The 22,508-nt window shown below is 38.5% G+C and overlaps 2 protein-coding genes across 5 annotated transcripts in view; one reads left to right on the top strand and one right to left on the bottom strand.

Annotated features, from left to right (window-relative positions):
* LOC107738821 (voltage-dependent calcium channel subunit alpha-2/delta-4-like) overlaps positions 1 to 22,508 on the top strand; it is a 42,318-nt gene that overhangs the window by 5,041 nt on the left and 14,769 nt on the right. Inside the window, 21 exon segments of the mRNA XM_016550689.1 lie at positions 661 to 811; positions 1,508 to 1,536; positions 1,538 to 1,580; positions 1,665 to 1,754; positions 1,836 to 1,949; positions 2,038 to 2,116; positions 2,897 to 3,030; positions 3,235 to 3,252; positions 4,164 to 4,241; positions 5,676 to 5,756; positions 5,948 to 6,022; positions 6,149 to 6,235; positions 6,345 to 6,416; positions 6,541 to 6,602; positions 6,682 to 6,749; positions 6,846 to 6,891; positions 6,986 to 7,083; positions 7,869 to 7,962; positions 8,070 to 8,162; positions 8,507 to 8,637; positions 8,728 to 8,799. Coding sequence (XP_016406175.1) covers positions 661 to 811; positions 1,508 to 1,536; positions 1,538 to 1,580; positions 1,665 to 1,754; positions 1,836 to 1,949; positions 2,038 to 2,116; positions 2,897 to 3,030; positions 3,235 to 3,252; positions 4,164 to 4,241; positions 5,676 to 5,756; positions 5,948 to 6,022; positions 6,149 to 6,235; positions 6,345 to 6,416; positions 6,541 to 6,602; positions 6,682 to 6,749; positions 6,846 to 6,891; positions 6,986 to 7,083; positions 7,869 to 7,962; positions 8,070 to 8,162; positions 8,507 to 8,637; positions 8,728 to 8,799 — 1,715 coding nt within the window.
* Positions 9,384 to 22,508, bottom strand: part of LOC107738823 (leucine-rich repeat and transmembrane domain-containing protein 2-like) — a 15,426-nt gene continuing 2,301 nt past the window's right edge. For 2 of the 4 annotated variants that reach the window (XM_016550694.1, XM_016550695.1), the window contains exons 2-4: positions 19,760 to 19,919; positions 16,000 to 16,596; positions 12,741 to 14,147 (exon numbers count right to left, since the gene is read on the bottom strand). In XM_016550694.1, the coding sequence (XP_016406180.1) occupies positions 13,690 to 14,147; positions 16,000 to 16,596; positions 19,760 to 19,820 (1,116 nt within the window). In that variant the 5' untranslated portion in view covers positions 19,821 to 19,919 and the 3' untranslated portion in view covers positions 12,741 to 13,689. Of the gene's footprint in view, positions 11,955 to 12,740; positions 14,148 to 15,999; positions 16,597 to 19,759; positions 19,920 to 22,483 lie in introns of those variants that run through there. The other 2 variants (XR_001639931.1, XM_016550693.1) reach the window with 2 other exon arrangements.

Raw genomic sequence — 22,508 nt, 5'->3', positions numbered from 1 at the left:
GTTATTACAGCTAATGCATGCAATCTCTTTAGCAGTAACGAACGCGGAGTACAAACCTTTTGTCTTGTGTTACGTTCCTATATCTGAACAGCTAGAGTGATGACTGTGGTGCGCTTATGAAATTTGAGTAGTTCTGTTACATTAAGTTACATAAACACAAGTAAGCTAATTAAAAATGTGTATACCAGGCTACTGCTGTTTCAGTCTCTCTGTCACCTTCTTATTGTGATCTCATTACTTCCTTCTCTCAGAACATTACGTAGATGAGATTTCACACGCTGTTATCCGGTTGAGGAATTATTACTGTGAAAGGTCTCGAGTGTTTGTCAATGGCCATGTGAGCTAGTATTATTTATATACTATTTTAGCATTCATTCATATTTTGAATTAGCTTTTATTTTTATGTTTAGAGTTTTTATTTTAGTTTTGGTAATTTTGTTATTTTATTTAAATACCTCTATTTAGCTTTCATTTATTTTTTTATTTATTTATTTTCATTTTCTTTATTGCCAGCTTAGGTTTTTCATCTAACATTTATCTTTTAATTCAGCTTTATTTCACTAAAATTAAACAATTTTTAATGGTTGCAGTTAACAAAACTGATCTGATCTTGTAAGCATTAGAAAAAAAAAATTCCATAATTTTATTTCTCCTTTTCAGGTACATCCAGGCAGCCACATCCCCCAAAGATATTATCATCGCTGTGGACATTAGCGGTAGTATGAAGGGTTTGAGGCTCACCATTGCTAAACACACCATCAACACCATTCTAGACACACTTGGCGAAAATGACTTTGTCAACGTCATTGCGGTAAGAACAGAAATCCTCTACACTGTGTCCTAACCAGACATGATCAGATCAAGTTGAGGAATTATTACTGTGAAATGTCTCGAGTGTTTGTCAATGGCCATGTGAGCTAGTATTATTTATATACTATTTTAGCATTCATTCATATTTTGAATTAGCTTTTATTTTTATGTTTAGAGTTTTTATTTTAGTTTTGGCAATTTTGTTATTTTATTTAAATACCTCTATTTAGCTTTCATTTATTTTTTTATTTTTTTATTTTCATTTTCTTTATTGCCAGCTTAGGTTTTTCATCTAATATTTATCTTTTAATTCAGCTTTATTTCACTAAAATTAAACAATTTTTAATGGTTGCAGTTAACTAAACTGATCTGATCTTGTAAGCATTTGAAAAAAAAAATTCCATAATTTTATTTCTCCTTTTCAGGTACATCCAGGCAGCCACATCCCCCAAAGATATTATCATCGCTGTGGACATTAGCGGTAGTATGAAGGGTTTGAGGCTCACCATTGCTAAACACACCATCAACACCATTCTAGACACACTTGGCGAAAATGACTTTGTCAACGTCATTGCGGTAAGAACAGAAATCCTCTACACTGTGTCCTAACCAGACATGATCAGATCAAGTGGCAAGTTCCTCTATGTAAATCTGGGTTATTATCTTAAATAACACCTAATATTTTCTGTCTTTCTAGTACAGTGATTACGTCCGGTATGTAGAGCCGTTTTAAAGGCACACTAGTACAGGCCGACCTGGATAACCGTGAGGTAACATTTTCTTCACTTGCACAGAGCAGTGAATTCAGCTGCCATATGAGATTTTTATATTTTCGGCATCCTATTTATTTCTAGCACTTCAAACTTTTGGTGGAGGAGTTGCAAGTGAAAGGTGAAGGAAAGGTGAAGAAAGCCATAAAAGAGTCCTTCAAGATTCTCAACGAGGTGTGTTAGTGTTTGAGGGAAGGAATGTACGTATATCCATATGGAAATGTTGATATATCAAAAGTTTGTTTGTGTGTGTAGGCAGCAGCAGAAGGCAGGGGGAGTTTATGTAACCAGGCAATCATGTTGATCACTGATGGAGCCATGGAAGATTTCCAGCAGGTGTTTGAAGAGTTCAACTGGCCAGAACGCAAGGTACCAAACGCACACAAACACACACTATGGATACTCGCTTTACCTGTGTGCATATAACACAATGATAACACAATACGCTCTCAAACAGGTGCGCGTGTTCACATATCTGATTGGACGAGAGTTAACATTTGCTGACAATGTCAAATGGATTGCTTGCAACAATAAAGGTGAGATCTACCTTAATTAAAGCTGAGCATTGTGGGAGACTACCTGAGCTAGTGAGGTCTTTTATTTGTACAGAAATTGTGCACACTTTGTACAGTATTTGTAATGCATGACTTTATTTCCAGTGTTTCCTACACAGCTGATTTCCCACACAGCCTTTTCTGAGCACCATAGTTTCATTTTCCATGAATTTTTAGGGATGTTTGTTACAGGATAATAATTTTTCAACAAAAATTTAAAAAATATATATAAATAAGTTTTCTTATTTGCTTTTGTCATTTTCTTTTCTTTTTTCTTTTTTTGGTGGGTGGGGGTGGGTATAGGTCACTATATTTCTATATAGTGTTAATTTATTTTCCCAAATTTTTAGTACCTCATTTCTGTTTCCAAGGCAACATTTCTAATTTTTAAGTTCAGTTTATTAAAAGTTTAATTGTTTTTATTAAAGTTTAATATATATTTTACTTTATTTCAATTACCTTTCTTTTTTAAATTTAGTTTTAGTTAACAATAACAACGCTGATTACTAAAGGCGTTTTGACAGACCTGTGCAAAATTATATTGACAATAGAAATGTCCATGACTTTTTAGAATTTATTAATTTCCCTGCCTTCTTCAAGCCTGGAAATGACAATGTAACTAAATCTTGATATTTCCCTTTCCACAATCTGTTCTAACAGAATTATAATTACATTTTGTGACAGCTATGCCCTCTGCTGGTAACAGATAAATCAATCAATCACATTTTCTCATTACTGCTGTTTTTGTGTGCTTGTAATTAGGTTACTACACTCATATCTCTACTCTGGCGAATGTACAGGAGAATGTGATGGAATATCTTCATGTGCTGAGCAGGCCAATGGTCATCAACCATGATCATGACATCATTTGGACAGAGGCTTACATGGACAGTGTGGTGAGCTGCTTACCTTTTCTCCTTCAATCTTTCCTTTTGAACATGTTAGTACTGTACACAAAAGGTGATGTTTCATACTGTCCCAAAACTGCATATTGATCATTTTTTGCCTTCATTAATTTTGAACCTCTCATGTTGTGATTTCTTTCCTGAGAGTGATCTCATTATGTCTGTTACTTCATTATGTCTGTCATCCCATTCCAGCTACCCAATACAGCAGAGGTAAACTCTTTCGTTCTGCGCTGTAGATCAAAAATGATCCTGTATGCCTTAATGCAGTAGTTCACGTTTTCTTGTCATTTAGTTCCTAAAAGTTCCTTGTTAGATACAATTTAGTCGTAATTAGAAGTTCTGATGCCTGTGAGGGTTTTAATTTAATCGAATGTCTGGTAGATTTTCAGTCAAAAACTAAAGGAATTCTCACAAATTCCATTTACAGGTCTAGATGTAACATGCTGTTTAGTGAATCCTTTAGGAATGCATTTTTTAATGAATTTATTTCTTTATTTTTTGCTAAAAACAGTGTATTCTAGGTGATTAACACGTCTTACATTTAATGTGATATGCAGGTTTTAGACTAAATTATTTTCACAAAAGTGCTACACATATTTTCATTGATTATGGGATTTAAATGTGTTACATGGGAGCTGAGAGGGCAAATTTGAATTCGTAAGATTTTGACTTTTTTGAAGATTTGAATTCTGTGGAAATCTGGAGATGTTTCTTTGAAATTCTGTGGGTGTAAATTTTGAAGATGACTACACTGCCCTACAAAGGCAAGAAACAGTAACTACACTACTTGAAAATCAGGTCTCTTAGACTATGATCTGTCTTGTGACAGATGGGTTTGGCTCCACTGTTTGGCTCCACACACTCAGAAAATTTATATTAATTCATTAAGAAACTCTGAAGCCATTTTCTCAGTTTCAGTGTTGGTGTAGTTACTGTATTTTGCCATTTGGTAGAACAATAAGAAACTGATTCCACCTACCAGAGAAGCACCTGCTCTTAATGGATGTGTTCTGTGGTCTTGTTCAGCTTGCTGTCCACTTCACAGGCCAGGCTGGGATTTACCATTAATTCAGTCTATGTCGTCTCTCTCTTCCTCTCTCTCTCTCTCTCTTGTCTTTCAGCTTTTTAACACACAGGCTGAGAGTTTGCTGTTGATGACCTCTGTGGCCATGCCTGTGTTCAGCAAGAAAGAAGAAACAGTGAGTTGCCAAAAAAACAAACTTAAAATCTTCAGCTCTCCTGACCTGCCTAATATACTATTAGAGAAAAGTGTGGCTGCACACACACACACACACACAATCTCTTTCATAGTTTATCATGTAATTCAGTCTCATTCAACAAGGAGGGCAGAAGAATTAGTAATGTGCAAAAATGAAATACATAATTAAAATTACATAAGGACATTATAGTTGTCATGATAAAATGTTATTTTATGACTCGTTATTTTGAATGAAACGGCTAACTGAATGATTCAAAAAATCACTCATAACACTGAAAAACAGTCACTTCCTGGCGTACCGCTGTAAATTGCAGAAAGGGAACTGAACGACTCTTTTTAGCGATGCGAATCACCGGGATGAATTAAAATGCTCGCAGCTTGAATTTTTACATGTTAATGTGGCGTTCTTCCAGTTAAACTACATTGGGAGTTCGTGATTGGGATCTTGGATAATGTACAGTGTACACTATACTGGAAGCTCGTCACATCCGTTTTAAATCATCCCTTATAAAACGTAAACTCTCATATAATCCAACGAAAATATTAAATATACAATACACAACACTCTTAAAATGTTTGCCTAATATATACCGCTACAATATTAAAGTATAAGCTGACTTTTGTACCTAAAAAGTGTGATGTAAAGGCTTGTAAATAACAACACGCTAACGCGGCGTTACTTCAGTAACAGCTTTCTCGCGACTGACGAAAAAAGCTCGGGCCTCGGGAACGCGCTTATATAACCAGCCAGAACTAATCATTAGCTGATATGTGACCTTGGACCACAAAACCAGTCATAAGTGTCAAACTAAGATGTATATACCATCTGAAAGCTGAATAAATATGTTTTCCATTGATGTACTGTATGGCTTGTTAGTACAATATTTGGCCGAGATACGTCTATTTGAAAATCTGGAATCTGAGGGTGCAAAAAAAATCTAAATATTGAGAAAATCGCCTTTAAAGTTGTCCAAATGAAGTCCTTAGCAATGCATATTACTTATCAAAAATGAAGGTTTGATATATTTAGGATAGGACATTTACTAAATATCTTCATGGCACGATCTTTACTTTACTTAATATCCTAATGATTTTTAAAAGAATAAATCATAAAAGAAAAATCGATAATTTTGACCCATGCAATGTATTGTTGGCTATTACTACAAATATACCCGTGCTATGACTGGTTTTGTGGTCCAGGGTCACATATGTCCTTGACAAGTGTTATTAATATTTAGATATTTTCCGTGTTTAACTATTTACAAATTTAAAACTTTAAAAACAGTTCAATTGAATAGTTTCTTTTAAAATAAACTCAAAAATATATTTCAAGTTTTTGAGATTGTGGTGGTCAAATTAAAATTTGGAGATTTTTATTGTTCATAATTCTAAATTTGCTCTTTCTTGTCTGTAGTTGTCTCATGGGATCCTCCTTGGTGTGGTTGGCACGGATGTCCCTTTGAAAGAGCTCATGAGATTGGCTCCTCGATACAAGGTGCCTTCATAATGTCTTCAGTCCTCTGTTTACACTAACACTAAACACATCTTTTCATTGATAAGGCAGGCTGTATCCATGGAGGTTATTGCATACAGAGTGACAATTGCTGATTGTTTAGACTGCAGGCGGAAAAATAAATGTGATTTTACTGAATGATTTGCTGTTTTGACTTATCTTTGCCATTTTAGCTGGGAGTTCATGGCTATGCATTCTTAAGCACTAATAATGGCTATATACTCTCTCATCCTGACCTTCGACCTCTGGTGAGCTCCACAATATTCCCTTTAGTGATCTTGCACCTTAATCTACACATATTGCACATAAGAGCTGATTACCTTGTTATTAGTTTGTATCACATTGAAGTTGATATTTTCTATACGTTGTGGTAGTATAAAGATGGTAAGAAGCTGAAGCCAAAGCCGAACTATAACAGTGTGGATCTGTCAGAGGTGGAGTGGGAAGATACAGAAGATGCAGTAAGTGGAACAACACACACATACAGTACATACATACATATAAATAAACTCTCATCATGCCATTTTTAGATCAATTGCTTCAAGGTGTTTGTGTGTTTTGATCCTCTAGTTGAGAACAGCGATGGTAAAAGGGAAAAGTGGGACAATCTCTCTGGATGTCAGAACAACAGTAGAGAAAGGAGTGAGTTGATTTTGGCCTTTAATTCGCTTCTTATATGTTAACCTTAATTGAATTCATTCATTTTTCTCTCGTAATAACCTAGCTGTGACTGTCATACTTACATGCTGATGTGTTCCCTTCTCAGAAAAGAGTTGTTTTCCTGAAAAATGAATATTTTTACACTACCATTAATGAAACTCCATTCAGGTGACCAGTGATAAAAACATATTTAAATCTTTGCTAAGTGCGAGACTTCTGGACTTATATTGTGCACCTTTGTTATCAGTCTTGGAATTGTACTTACCAAAGGTTATGGGAAGAATGTTTTCATCGGAAATGTTTCAGTTGAAGAAGGTAAAGATGTTCAGATTAGTACCTGCAAAATACAGATCATTTGCCTGCCTCAATTCCTCTCAGCTGTGTTGTTGTTGTTGTTTTTTCTGTCTACAGGCCTACATGACCTGACTGCTTCTGATGTCACTATTGCTAATGAATGGTAGATGTTATCGAAGGCTAAAAACCATGTTAGGCTGTTTCTAACATCTGAAATGCCGTAATATACCCTAATCTGATGGTTTTTGATATTTCAGGACATACTGTGAGACTGACATCGATCCACATCACCGCAAACTGACACAGTTTCAGGCTGTGGTTCAGTACCTAACTGGAAAAGAACCAAACCTGGAATGTGAGCTCTGTCTCTGTCTTTTGGACAATAGACTATAAGTTTTTACCTGGCATTTCAGTTTTTACTTGTATCATTACATTTATTTATAATCATGTTCAATTACAAATAAGCAAAAACAAAAGCATTTCATCAAAAAAGGTGATAAAATTCAAAATTACAATTCTGTCATCATAGGGGGGCGTGGCTGACTCTTAACTTTTATAAAGAATATCTCTTTGGATTTGAGACTTTAGTCTTTGCAACTTTACAGATCTTCTTTATGCACCAAGAGCTTGTAACACTTCAAAGAGAAAGGAAAAATTTTAATCGCATCATATGACCCCTTTAAATCACCCTCAAGTTGTTCCAAACATGTATGATTTTCTTTCTTCTGTTGAACACAAAAGAAGATATTTGGTAGCCAAACAGTTGACAGTAGACATTGACTTTTATAGTATTTTTTTTTTTACCATACTGTGGAAGTCAATGGCTACCAGCAAATGTTTTTTTATTTTTGTGCTCAACATAAGAAATTCATACAGGTTTGGAATAACTTAAGGGTGAGTAAATGATGATAGAAATTTCATTTTTGCATGAACTGTGTAAGCAGCAAACACAATATAAATACTCTGTTCAAACAGTAGAACAGAGTTAAACAATTAGTTGCACATGTAGAACATCTCATATCTTTGTACCTTTTATTCTCTGTATACATCATAACCATTTTGTTCTGTAATTAAACACAGTTTGATCTGAATGATAATTGATGATATCCACAGTTGAGTTCTGTTCTGTCTGTTCTTCAGGTGATGAAAGACTTCTGCAGCAGACTCTGTTTGACGCAGTGGTCACAGCTCCTATGGAAGCCTACTGGACCGCACTGATGCTCAATGCCTCCGGGTAAAACTTCCCACCCACGCACACAGCGTCACAGACAAGTTTCATTAGTCAAATACATGCTCGGCCGTGACCTTTCTCATTCTTCTACTCGCCTCCGTCGTGTGCAGTATTGATGGGGGTGTGGAGACGGCGTTCCTGGGCACACGCTCTGGCCTCATGAGAATGATCAGATATGTCGGCGCAGAGAAACGTGTGGCGAAGTGAGTACCTTTAATCAGAGCTCCTGCTGTCTGCGTCACGACTCAACCGCATAGACAGCATCTGCATTGTCATAGGTTTTCTTAAGGCCACCCACTCCCACAGCACTTCATATAACTTTCATCAGTATGCAATCTAAAATACACCCAACACTGGAAATATAAAGAGGAACAGGCAGTAAAACAGAACATGTATATTAAACTATATTAATATACATAATCAATGTACTGTAAATAAAGCATTGACCAAGTAGTTCCATCTAAATACTATACTAGTATATACAATACTGTATATATATATCATCATACGTACACACACTCTGATATGAATCTCTTTCTTCCCTCAGAAAATTCTTATCTCCATCGGATAAGGAGAATATTTTTACTCTGGACCATTTCCCTGTTTGGTATCGTCGTGCGGCAGAGAATCCATCTGGACGATTTTTGTACTATGTCCCTATAGAGGACAGCACACAAGGTAGCCTGCACCCGGCAATCCACATCATACAGACAATTTTATACCCTGTTTAGAATATCATGCTCAGTATTTTTTTTTCTTTCCCTGCAGTGGATGGCAGGTTTGTGATTGCTGTCACGTCTGTTACAGTCTCTGTGAACAAAAAGACAGCAGTTGCTGGAGGTACGATTTTCCCTGGTTATTCTTATCTTTTAATCTTTTTTTTCTTCTATATTAGTCTGTGCTGATGAAAAACGGCCCATTGAGATGCTATTATCTTTGTCCATTTTAAGTGTGTGTTCGCACATGTGCCCATGTATGGATGTGCAACCATTTATGGAGTTCATGTCCTCATGAACATCTCCTTTCCCCAACATGACCTTTGCTTGTGCTATTTCTTCTGTACTCATAAGCCCCTTTCACACATACAGGCTTTACTGGTAATTTACCGTTAAATTACCATTTAGAGACCATGTGTGAACAGACCTTTTCAAAAATACCAGTTATGAGAATGAGAAGTTGTATGAGGTATGAGAAGTTGTAACATTACCAGTAAATTGCCGGAATGATGCTGTGTGTAAACGCAGAATATTCTGACGCAGATGACGCTTTTACTCCGTGCTGTGTAGTTCGGTTTGAAGTCGTCTAATTCGATGTCTTTGGACCAAAAGTGCAGCATGAATGTGAACATTTGACACAAAAATGAAAACATCAACAAAAACACTGACCGCGTATACCAGTGGTTCCCAACCCTGGTCCTGGAGGCACCCCAACACTGCACATTTTGCATGTCTCCTTTCTCTGACACACCAGTCCGGGACCAGGGTTGTGAACAACTGGCGTATACCATTCCATGTTTACAAACACAACACCGGGAAGCGCAGCCGTTTGGGTCATTTCTGGTTAATGATGTCACAGAACTGGTAATTTGAAACCAATGTGTGAATGGTGCTTTACCGGTAAAAACACTGAACGCCATTGTCTGTGTGAAAAGCGCATTTTTTTATTTACCGGTAAAGTTGTTCCAGTAATTTTACGGCAATTTACTGGTATTACTGTGTGAAAGGGGCTATAAAGACACTCAAAACTGATTACTTGTATTAATGCACTATATAAGCAAAAGATCAGGAAAAAAAAAAATCAGGAAGTCACTGCAGTTGGACTATTTCATGCTTTTAAGTGTTAAAAAAATGCCAATGTCAAATGCCAGTCAAAAATGCATTATACCTCCATAATGGTGTTTTATTATCTACTAGCAGGGGCTAACTAGACTATGCTAATCAGCCAATGCTTGACCCATTGGTTTATCCATTTTTGATCCAGATTTTGAATCCTGATCTTTCTCCGTTTTGTGTAAAAACTAAAACATACGCATATTTGATTATTTTACTTTGAGCAAACTGTGTGTGAGTGCTTGCTGAATCTTACACTTCAACAATTACGGAAATACATTCTTTATTCATTTTTAACACAGAATTATATCACAGCTCACAAATCATATTTCAAACTGATTTTTATCAAGCGAAAATATAAAGAGGGATCTCATATCAGTCTTAGAAAAAAGGTCAAGTGAAGAAAGGGTCACATCAATAAGCTATAAGATATTAAACCAGACCTTCATAACGATCTTGAAGATGCTTTCAGCTCAGTCAAATGGGCAAATCCTTTACTTTCATCCATCAACTGGGATTTACAAAGCCTTTATTTAGCAAGGGTGCGTAGTGAAGTTTGTTTGGTGTCCCTGCTCTTATATGTAAGGCCAGGACAGAGTAAACACACCCCAGCTGAGTCATTGCTCATTCATAAACCGCCCTTCATATTCACTGACATTACTGACATCACGACTGCTCTGTCGGCTTATATTCAGATTAAGCGCATTGCTGACATCGTCAATAAACAAGCATGTGCTCACCTTTGAGAATATTCGCAATAAGTGCAATTTGACAGGAAAGTATTAGTCCACCAGTGGCAAAGGTGCTTTTGTCTTTTTTTTTTCTTTTCTTTTCATAACAGAGGATACAGGGTATGTGTTTTGTCGCCCCGTGCAGAGTACAGGCCTTTGACACATGCTGTATAAAATAAGAGCTAAATGAACAGTAATGGCAGGAGAGACCGCAACCATTAGACGAAACTCCTCTCATTAATAATTCATGAGTTTTCTCTGAATTCTCTGACAGAGAATTTTTAAGAGTTCCTCTACAAAAGGAGTTTGCACAGGAAACGCAGGGAAAAGTATACTCAATTTTTGCAATCAAGTTATTGTTCATAAATAATTTGTAAGACACAGATTAAAATATATATACATATATTCAACATACTTTTGAATAAATGTATATCTGTACTTATATATACTCAGCTTATGGCTGCAAATATCACTGAACACAGAGACAAAGTCCTGGACGCTTAACTGCTGGTGTGGGTATTAGCACACAAATTAGTTGTACTTTGATTTACAACTTTTTGCTAGCAAACTTACCAGTAATTTGCATTGGTAATGAATAGAGTGTGGGAAAGACTGTTGCTATAGTTACAGCGGAAGAGCATCTCCTAAATCCTGACGAGGTGGTGTGATATTTGCTCCACACCCTTGTGCCTACTGCACATCCTTCCTATAGATGGCAGCATTGTGCAAGACACCCAATGATGACGTTACTCTTGACTTTATTAGCAACATTATATTCGGACTCTAAAATTTCAGTAATACTGAGGAAATGAGTATGTTGGTTCATGTTACCAATGTGCAGCTAGTTTTTGACAGCCTTTCTTTCCCTTTTCCTTTTTTCATCCAGTCGCTGAGGTTGATTGCTGCAGAAAAGCTTATATTGAGAATATCTGTGGGCTTCTGAAAGCCCAAGTCAAATTTATCTGAATTATTTAGTCTAAACAACTTCTGCCCTCAAGGAAAAGCGGATTATGCAAATTGGTCCACAAGCAGAAAATTGATCACACAGGCGCAATCGATTCTCTTCCATCGCCAGCCCAAGAGAAAAGATCAGACTAAATCAGATATGACATCCTAGTCCAGAATTAAACAACAGATCAACAAAGACATTGATTTATATTGCACAGAAAAGTCTATCTTAATAAAGGTAAGGTTTATTTCCTCCTCAGCTATTGTCTTTCTGGATTTGTTTAGAGGGCAGCTATCCTGTAGGGCCACTGTGCTTCTTTAGCCACCAAGGTGTAATTAACAGTTCCAATAGCCACAATCTGCCACCCTCCACTAACATCACAGAGTCCTCAGCCTGCTCTACATTAGCACTTCACGATACTTCAAGACACTTCACGATAGACACCAGGGCTGGATTCTTCTAGTCTTACAAAAACACGTCTGACCTCTAGAGATGAACATGGAGAAATAGCAAACAGTAAACGAACAAAAAAATGTTATCAACACAAATTATCACACAATACAAAGGACAAACCTCACACTTAAAAACATAAAACTGGGGTCACGTCACATTGTATAGAATATATTATAGCTGATAAATAAGGTGGGGATATTTCAAATATGATATGTGGGGGTTATGATGTTAAGTTCACACTGGGGTAGGGTTAAGGGTTACAATTAAGGTTGGAGGTGAGAGTTAGTATTGGGGGTTTAATGTTTGGGTTGGGAGTAGAGCTGAAGGTTTAGGGTAAGTGTTGGATGTTTGGAATGGTGATGGAGGTTTAGAGTTGTGGGGTTCATATTAGTGATGGAGATTCATGCTAAGGGCAGAGATTACCATTGGCGGTTTATGGTTGTGGGTTCAGATTAGTGACGGAGGCTTTTGGCAAGGGTAGGGATTCATGTAGAAGTGTTGGAGGCTTAGGGTTAGAATTTTAGGTTATGATTAGTCATGGATGTTTATGGTAACAGTGTTACAGGGTTAGGATTTGGTGGTTCAGAATAGTGTTGAAGGTTTAGGGGTAGAGTTGGGGGTTAGGATTCATGATGGAGGCTCATGGTAAGGGGTAGGGATTCATGTTGGAGGTACAGGTTTGTGGGTTCAGATTAGTGATGGAGGCTTTTGGTAAGGGTGGGGATTCATGTTGGAGGTACAGGCTTGTAGGTTCAGAGGCTTAGGGTTAGAGTTGAGAGGGTTAGTATTCATGATGGAGGTTTATGGTAAGGGTATGGGTTACTGTCGGATCGTTAGGGTTGGGGGTTTAGATTAGGGATGGAGAAGGTTTGTGGTAAGATCGGGATTTGTGTTGTACATTTAGGGTTAAAGTTTGGGAGTAGAGCTGGATATTTAAGGTTAGGCTTGGTAGTGGAGTTGGAAGTTTATGATTACACCATTTCTACACCGAGCACATCGGTTGACATGAGAGTGAGGCTGTCTACATGGGACACTTTAAAGTCAACATTCCAAATCAATTTGTCATTTTGTCGGAAGTTGGACAAGCCATGTAGTATGTCAGAAATTGGGGCATCAGTTTACGGTGCAATGCATCAGAATGTATCTATTGTAGACAGCATTGATTATAATGAGTGTTATTGGCTTTTGATGTGTTGTGCCACTTGCATGTGCGACCCGGTGTAGACTGTGTTAGAGGTGATGGTTATGGTAAGGGTTGGGGTTAGTATTGAAGGGATAGGATTAGAGTTGAGGGCTTGGATTAGTTTTGAGAGGTTGGGATTCGAGTTAAAGGTCTAGGATTGGGGTTGGGATTAGAGTTATGATTTGGAGGTTTGGGTTGATGATTAGGCTGCTACAGAGGCTAATGCTAATGACATCACACGATCCTCTAGAAACATTAGGGTTCAGAACTGTGAACAGTTGCAGCCACACCTCCTCTGCTGAGATCCTCTCAACACTGGAGGAGGGTGGGGGAGTTCTAAAGTGCTGAGTGGTCCCTCTTGTCCTGGGGCAAATAGGTCAAAGGTCATAGGCCAAAGTTTATAGATTAAGTAAAGTGTAAGTCTGAGAGTTAGAGAGGGTCTCAGGAAGGACAGAGAGACAGGAAACAGGGATGATGAATCCTCCGCTGGTCAGCTAAATGATCATCAAATGAGCAGCTCAACCAGTAAAGGGTTCTTTAGATTTGTGGCTGACCTCTGAACTCTGACCCCTCTCCCCCATTCCCCTATGCAACTGATGAGATATGTTTCTCCTCCGGGTTGGCTTCTGCCTCTGCGTCACCCATCAACGGCTGCCTCTTCTTTAGCTCTCGTTGGTATTTTGCCATTAGAGAGGCATAAATGCAACCATACGCTGCGGCAGCCACCATCATAATACACACGATTCCACAGACCACACCAGCGATCACTACTGTACCGATCGCCCTGCGAACACTGACCGGCCGATAACGCTGCTTCACACAGTCTGGTAGCTCCGCCTGCGTACGCACCACTGCACCATCAGATGACGGAGCGGCTGTCCCTCGAAAACAAGGTGGAGATCCACTCTTTGTGCTCCCAGCCCCGCCCCCATTCTCATCTTCCAATTGCAGACAGTAGTTGAACATCTCCACAGGAACACCCCTGATGTCACGACCCCTTAAGTCCTTCGGAAGTGTACACTCAACGGCATCGACATAACCGCCTATGACAAAGCAATAGAGAAAGATAAATTAAAATTTTAGCTCTCTAAGGTAAACAATAGTCACCTCTAATGAATTTAAATGGCTGCTTCAAGCCCTCCAAAATAGCACCGCACAGCTAGTAGGGTCAGCAGCCCTCTTCAATTTGCGTGCGTGTGTTTGTATGAGAGGAAGAGTGGTAGCTGGTGTATAATTAATAAGCCTGACATGCATACAGAAGCTCTGTTCCCAAACCTAGTGAGCAGCCATGCTGCCCACTGCCTACATAGGCAGCAGCCTTCAAAGGCAGCATAACTGTCATGGAACCTCATGAGACTGATTTGGAATGCTCTACATAGGCAGCAACTCCGCATGCCACACAATTATTTTATTTTATTTTTTATGTTTTGCACAGGATAGACGACTCACACTTGATTTTAATGTATCTATCTTGGATTTTCTTATTTGTTGCATTGTGGTATCTCCATGAAAATAAACATGCCTTAGAATTTGGTCAAAACAGAAGGCAGCATAAGTAAGATACCTACCTTCATGTCAAGAGAGAATCTATGATGCCTCAAAATGCTGCCTCTGTAGGCAGCTCACTAGGTTTTGGAACAGAGCAAGAGAATCGGAGCCCACCATGACTGGAGTCTCTTTCTCACATACGCTAAAAGCTTTGTGACTCAGACTCTCATGTCTGTTTCAAATCCCCCTCCCTCTCAAAGCTGCTCTGAAATAGAATGAAATGAGTTTCTCTGACTCAGAGTAGAAGGATTGAGACAGATAGAAAAATAGAAAGCGAGAGGTATCGATAATAAGAAGCAGAGGCTTCTAAGCTCTGCTTCACAATGATTTTTGGGGTTTTGCCACATTTTATTTGCCAGTGGTAGACAAAAGATAGACAGGGAATTATTAGGGAGAGAGTGGGTACATATCCTACAATATGTTTGGTGTATATGCACTTACCATTAGCTTACAGTGGCATCTGTTAAAAGGCTTAATAAAGCTTTTTTAAAACTGATAATTCTCTAAATTCTCATTGGTTGAGCCACGTTCAAAGCCCTTGTAAAATGCCAATGAACTATATTACTTGATGGAAGAGTAGTTTATTCAAATTTTAAATATTCATAGTTTTAATTATTTATTGAGCACTGTACTTTATAGGCACAATATGTCACTGAAGACAGTGATTTTAGGGGTGTTTTAGGCAGTCCACTTTGGGCTGTGCCAAAGAACACATCGCACTTAAAGGGATAGTTCACCCAAAAATGAAAATTCTGTAATTACTCACATGTTGTTCTTAACTCCTAAGACCTTCAGTCATCTTCGGAAACCCAAATTATATTTTTTGATAAAATCCGAGAGCTTTTTGACCCTGCATAGACAGCAACGCAACTGACATGTTCAAGGCCCAGAAAGGTTGTAAGGACATTTTTAAATAGTCCATGGTTGACTGACACGGAAGAGAAGAAATTGTTGAATAAGTCGTTATTTTTGTTTTCTTTGCGCACAAAAAGTATTCTCGTAGCTTCATAATATTGCGCTTGATCCATTGATGTCACATGGACTATTTTGACGATATTTATCTTACTACCTTTCTGGGCCTTGAACGTGTCAGTTGTGTTGCTGTCTATGCAGGGTCAGAAAGCTCTTGGATTTCATCAAAAATATCTTAATTTGTGTTCGGAAGATGAACGAAGGTCTTACGGGTTTGGAACGACATGAGGGTGAGTAATTAATGACAGAACGTCCATTTTTGGGTGAACTATCCCTTTAAGGTAAAATCCCAGTAACACACAGCCTCTTGTGGCTTATTGCTTAAAGGACGTGTTTGTACACTTGCAGAGAACCAAAACAGCATGCAGTCCTCACCTCGATATATTAGCCACTCCATCCAGTGTTTGAAGTCTCTCAGGTTGCAGTCACACTCCCAGGGGTTCATGCCCAGCTCCAGGTGCTGAAGGTTGACGAGAGGCTCAAATGTGGCTCTCTCCAGAGCATGAAGTCTGTTCCCAGCCAAGGAGAGCCAAGTCAGCCCTTGCAGCTCATCCAGCAGGCCCAGCGGCACAGCGGCCAAGCCGTTCAGAGACAGATCCAGTCTCCGCAGCAGGGTCAGGCCGCGAAATAACTCGCGATCCAAAACCGTCAGGCTGTTGTTACGCAAACTCAAATCACTCAGGTTACTCAGCTCACGGAACAGTCTGGAAGGCAGGTTGTCCAAATAGTTATTGGACAGGTCGAGTGTCTCCAGGGTGCTTAGGTTGGCGAAGGCAGAGACGGGAAGGGAGGAGAGGCGGTTATTGGCCAGAAGGAGGGTATGTGTGCCCTCCGGGAGAGAAGTGAGAGCGGGCACAAATACTAGACTCCGCCCACTGCAGTTAGCTTCCAGTGAGTTACACACACACTCTGAAGGACAGCCAGTGCATAACTGCAGTAACGTAGCACACACACTCAGCACACCTAGCAGACCTGTGGAAAAGAAGAAAAAACAAAAGTGTATATCGTCGGAAAGAACTGACATAAACCATTAACTCCTGAAAGCTGCTTTGATTGATGTGAAAGATGTGACAGGTGTTGATTTAGTGCCACTGTGAATCACATGTACCGTATTTAATGAAGGGGACCAGTGCTCGACAGAACTGAACCTGTAGCTGCTGCTCCTACCACACTATTTTAAACCGGAGCTTATGTGATACAAACAGACCTCTAGACAAGACAGCAGCTATCTGTTGCAGCACCTTCAGGCTGTTTTTTTAAACTCACTTTAATTTTAATTCATTAAAATTAGATTTGTGTATAGAGCACTCTTAATGGGTTATTTTGCCAAAAATGAAAATCGTGTAATTATTTACTCGCCTTCATGTCTCTTTAAAACTGTATGACTTTCTTTCCTCCCTAGTACACATAAGAAGATATACTGCAGAAAGTCGAAAATGCTTTTTATCATATTGGAGGCTGGAGCTGTCAAAAATGGAAGAAAAAAAAAAGTACCAAAAAAATAAGTCTATTACTTGTGTGCTGTATTCAAAGTCTTCCAAAACCACACGCGTGCTTTGCAAAGAAAAGACCAAAATTTAACTTTCTATTTACTGAAAATCAATAAAGAAATGCACAAAACATTCAATATTTCAATTGAATGTGAGTGCAAATGAGAACTGAGTGCAAATGAGATTTAAGAGCTACACTGAACGTGCATTGGTGAGTAAATGACTACAATTCAGCTATTTCTTTGTCGTTTCCTGAATGAGATCCTCGAGTTGGCTAAATGGTTCCTTGTTGGCTGATGTAACATAAATTCTTGAGATCAGTATTGGTTTCTGGGTTCTTTAATGTATCAGTAAACAGGTTTCTATGAAGCAACTGCAGTGGTTCTAAGTTGGTGGGTGGCACCTAAAATTTGGTTACAGGTCTGTTCCGACCCTGCGCTGGACAAGCATTTTGGATGGAATCATGGAGTTCTGTTCTGATAGGATTAAAGGTAGCAGGGAAAACGGTGCATAGGCTAGTGAAATAAATAGGGAGTAGAATTTTACTTAAATGATTTTAGCAAATGGCTGCAATATAACAAAGAGTGAAAAATTTAAGGGGGTCTGAATACTTTCCGTACCCACTGTATATGTTTTGCATATTTTTGGGCCTATGAGCACTCTTATGGTAATATTAAGAAATTTCACTGTGTGATTTTAAAGACATTTTTGTTTACTTTTATACCTTAAACAATTCTGATACTTTGCTGGCTCACCATTTGTGAAGCAAAACCAATGGAGATCCACTGAACTAGAGAGTCAAAAGTTATTTGTGGAACCTAAAAAGTTCTCCTATGGCAGTTGCTTTTCCATTCTAAATGAACATGTATGATGGGAATATAATGTGCCTCAGAGTTAAACAGAGAACGTCCTCTGCTCTGCCATGACAAAACAAACATTTGCCAACTGTTCGTCACCTCTCTCTTTTATGCAACTGTGGAAAAGGGTAGGGAGCAATGTTTCTCTGTGTGTGTGAGAGACAATCACATGCTATCAATGGGTATGACGGTTTTAAATGTTGAGTTCACAGTTGTCTCGTTGCTGAATGTGTGTGTGTGCGTGTGTGTGTGAGAGAGTGTTTGGCAGTTTGAGTGCAGACAGATGCAGTTACAGCACTCAGATATCTGATCCTGACCAGCCTCAACACCCTGATCCCTCTGTAATCAGAGACACATACAATCATCACAAACACACACTCTCTCTCTCATACACACTCACACAATTCTGTGTAATCTCAATAATTAATCCATCCTTCTCAACTATGTAGTTGTGAATGATTCTAGAATTGCTGTTTTGGCCAGTCAACTTTCAATCTTCAGTATATCCCATCTTTCCAGCACAAGTTCCCTTTTTTCTCTCATCCCTTCTGTTTGGCTGAGGAGAAATGTGTGTCAGCACATCAGGATAGGCATATGACTGCTGTTATTGAAACAATGTTCTTTCACTGTCATGAGCCCTATGTGTTCAGAACAATCCTGTAGAAAACCACAAAGAAGACTGTATGTCAGTGTCGAGGACAGAAATCTCCCAGCGACTGGACCTAGTTTAAAATAGGATGAACATCTATTCTGTGCCTTCACTACAATTTTATGAAGTGTCCCTCTTTTCTTAGCTTTTAGGATTGGCTCATTTTAACAGGAGGACTCCAGTTCCCAGAATAAATCAAACAAATTCCTAAAGAAATTTGGAAATTTTAAGAGAGTGCTGATGGCTTCATTGAAAATGAATGGGGACTGCAGCTTTTAAGTTACAAAATGCACCATAAAAGAAATTCGTACAACTTACATACTCTATATTCTACAATCTATAGTCATTTGACTCATTGAATCATTCAGATGCATTTTATGAACTGGATCAACGTATTAATTGAAACTATCAGACTCAAAAGAAAGATTCCTTAACAGATCTAGTGTGGATGTCAAGATTATCAGTGAATAATCAGCAAACAGGCTTTTCCTCACACAAAGCTAGCTTATGGCTTCAGAAGTCCTTGAAGAGTGTGCAAGTCTTTTAAGATCATTTTATGGTGTTTTGTCATTTTGGAGCTTGACAACACCAGTTTTCATTCACTTTCATTAAACTGAAAGGAATGGCTAGGATATTCTTTCAAAAAGCTTTGTGTTCCCCAGAAAAACAAAAGCTGTATGGACTAAGTATTGACTTACAATACAGATTTTAAGTCTGACACTAAACCAGCATAAATATTTTCACTATACAGCTGTAAGTATATGTGACAATGCAGCAGAGCTGTGTGTGTGTGTGTGTTTGTGTTGCCTCTGCGTTGCTTCATGCAGATCTTTAATCAGACACACATTAACTAAAGCCATCCTAATCCATCTGTTGCTGGGGCAGCTGGTGATGTTTGCTGCACTCTATACACACCCATATGGACACATACGTCAACACACACCACCTTTCTTTCCACAAACATATTAGTGAAACTGATCATTTCTTGAAACGCATCAGTCTGCACTCTGGTGGTATGTAAATAATTGATTTAGATCATTGATAGTCACAAAAAGCATGTAAAACTGTATGAAAGTAATCGGTCCTTAAGCCCATCCCCTTCAGAAGAGTGAAGGTGTGTGTGTGTGTGTTGGGCTCACCTTGGCTGTCCGGATTTCCTCTCCTCCTGCGACCCACTGTAGGTGCAGTGCTGAGCTGCATTTCTGCGCTTCTATGACTACAGCTGCCTCAGATCTGCTGTGACATCAGCTGGCCCTGATGCCAGCCTCCACAGGCAGCGATATGGGGCCAGTGACGAGACTGCAGAGAGAGTTTGAAGGATAGTCAGTTTTTTTCTGTACTTAATATGACTTTGAAGGTGAGCGCTTGTTTTCTGCCTGTCTCAGCATAGATGGCTTACTGAGTGTGTGAGCTGCATGGTGTGTGTTTTTAGTAGCTGCGGTGAAACTCAAATAAATCTTGACATATTGGTAACAACAGTGTCACTGTCATATCATGGCTTATTTTTTCAAATCAGCTCACTTTCTGTCAAGTTTGATCCCTTCTGTATGTATTCTAGTCTAGGCTCAATAGAAAACATCTTAGGAAAGAACAAATTAGCAATTAACTTTCAACACAAACTTTGCAACTTTGTTCCTCATTTCTGTTCAAAATTCTATTGTACCATTGATTAGACTATTCAACATGTTCCAGTAAAGTGATGGAAAATGCAGTTACATTCTACAAGAATGAAAAATCACAAGTGTGAGCTCTTGAATATTTAAAATGATTTTTTATTTTATTTAAATACTTTATTATTTAATAATACTGTTCATATTTAATATGAATAATTTTTTTCCAAATGAGATTAAATGGAGACACGTATGCTTACATCTCCTGATTCTCATATTTTTCCACTGCGAAAAAGACCCCTGTATTCTCACAACTGTTTCCTCTAAAGATTCAGAAGATTTCTCAACAACGTCTTCAGCTGTTCTCCGATTTGTTTAAGATACCAAACTCTGAAAAGCCAAGCTCAAATATTTCTCATCAAATTCTGTCGGCAAAGTCCACAAATTTATGTGCTGATGAAAAACTAGTAATTAATTACATCATAAAAAAGTATTAAAACGTATTAAAAAAGATTACATATTTTATTTGTTTTACTTTTTGTCATGTAAACAATACCAGAGAATAATAAATATGCAAATATGCTGTTAAATTATGGAAATATTAGATTAAAATATCAGGGTGTACTTCAAGTACCTATTTTCGGTCAAAGGGGTATGTAGTATGTCAACAATTGTCTTATTTGTTTTTATTTGTATTTCTCCTATAGAATTTCAAGAGAAATATCCAAGACAAACTTGATACTTCAATCAAACATAACTGAAATATCCTGTAAGTCCCCTGAGCTATGAAAGAGCAACATCTGAGAAACAGAACTTTCCTCCTGGTACAAAGCCACCTGCAATACAGCGGTGCTTACTGTAATACAGCTCTCCAGGGTACAAACTGTAGTAGAACTGACACTGCAGACACGATTTAGTTAATTGCAGTACAGTAATACGACACTGAAACACTTACAGCACATGACAGAGACGAGAATATTTTTATTATAACGACGTACCATTATATAATACCAGTTGTGTAACGCAATGCTGTGAATGTGTGTGTCTCAGATCATTGAGCACAAGGTTACAAGTTGCTTCTGTTTACGCCAGGCCGGTTTGCTGTAAAATGGCCGCTGCTGTTTTAGCCTCCCTTTTTGTGACACTTCGGCCTTGTCACCTGCCACATCCATCACAGCGTGTGTGTCTGTGTGTGCATATTTGCGCAACGCAACGCAACACCAATTCACCAGGCTGTCATCCGAAACGGCACAGTGGAAAAATGTGCAGATATTTAGAGGTTATATTGCATGTGTGAATGTGTGTGTGCAAGTGAGTCTCTGCAAACACCTTTTGGAGTTGCTCAACACGTGAACATTTTCCGCGCATTACGTTTCCTAGAACATGCAAGTTTGAGAGTGTGATAATATGCAAGTGTGTGTGTGTGGAGAGGATAATTAGTTGAGCGATGTGTCATTTGACTCCCAAGCATGCAGCCCGCACACACACACACACACACACGTGATGTAATAGTCTCTCACTTTAGCACCATTTCTCCACGTCCAGTTCAGCACATATTTCACACATTCTCACCCCACGCCGTACTAACTTCCTGTGAATGCACAAGGTCAACTATGCATGTGTGTGACAACATGTATGTTGTTACTGTATCTTGCAACACATAAGTAAATAGAAATGCACTTTTGATATTCACCCCTGAGCCAGTCCTTCTGGTCCCTTTTCTCATGCACACATGCACAAAAGAAGGCCATCGAAGTCAACAGCAGAGCGAAGAAACGTTAGAAACAAAGGCGCAGAGGCCACGGGATGAATTATTAAGAGCAGAATCACAAATAAAGACACACGCTCGCAAAAAAACACACATGCTCACTCAAGCAACACATACAGAGTATGCACAAAAACATACAAACCTATTACACAAATGTTTTTAGTCCTACCGTAAATGTGTGTATATATGCAAGTGTTTATAGGATTGCATATTGTAGATGCAATCTCACTCCTATATGCGTATATATACACTCAAAAGCAGCATTCCAGCACAACACCTGCGCTCACATACACATCTTTACATTTCCTTTGTGTCTATATAAAAAAAAACTGGACATCACATGATCTATACCCAAAACAACAGGCGTATGAGTCTGTCTCATAAAAAACATCCCTCGGCAAACATCATGCACAGACATGGTAATCATAATCGAGGCAAACTGTAATGTGTGTATATGTGTTATAGGTTAACAGTGTTTCACTCACCGTCTTTAGATGCTGTCCTTCTCGG

This window comes from Sinocyclocheilus rhinocerous, unplaced genomic scaffold, assembly GCF_001515625.1.
Source record: "Sinocyclocheilus rhinocerous isolate Xijiao unplaced genomic scaffold, SAMN03320098_v1.1 scaffold3117, whole genome shotgun sequence".
In the NCBI taxonomy this organism is placed as follows: domain Eukaryota; kingdom Metazoa; phylum Chordata; class Actinopteri; order Cypriniformes; family Cyprinidae; genus Sinocyclocheilus; species Sinocyclocheilus rhinocerous.
This window is presented reverse-complemented; position numbering and strand designations above follow the sequence as displayed.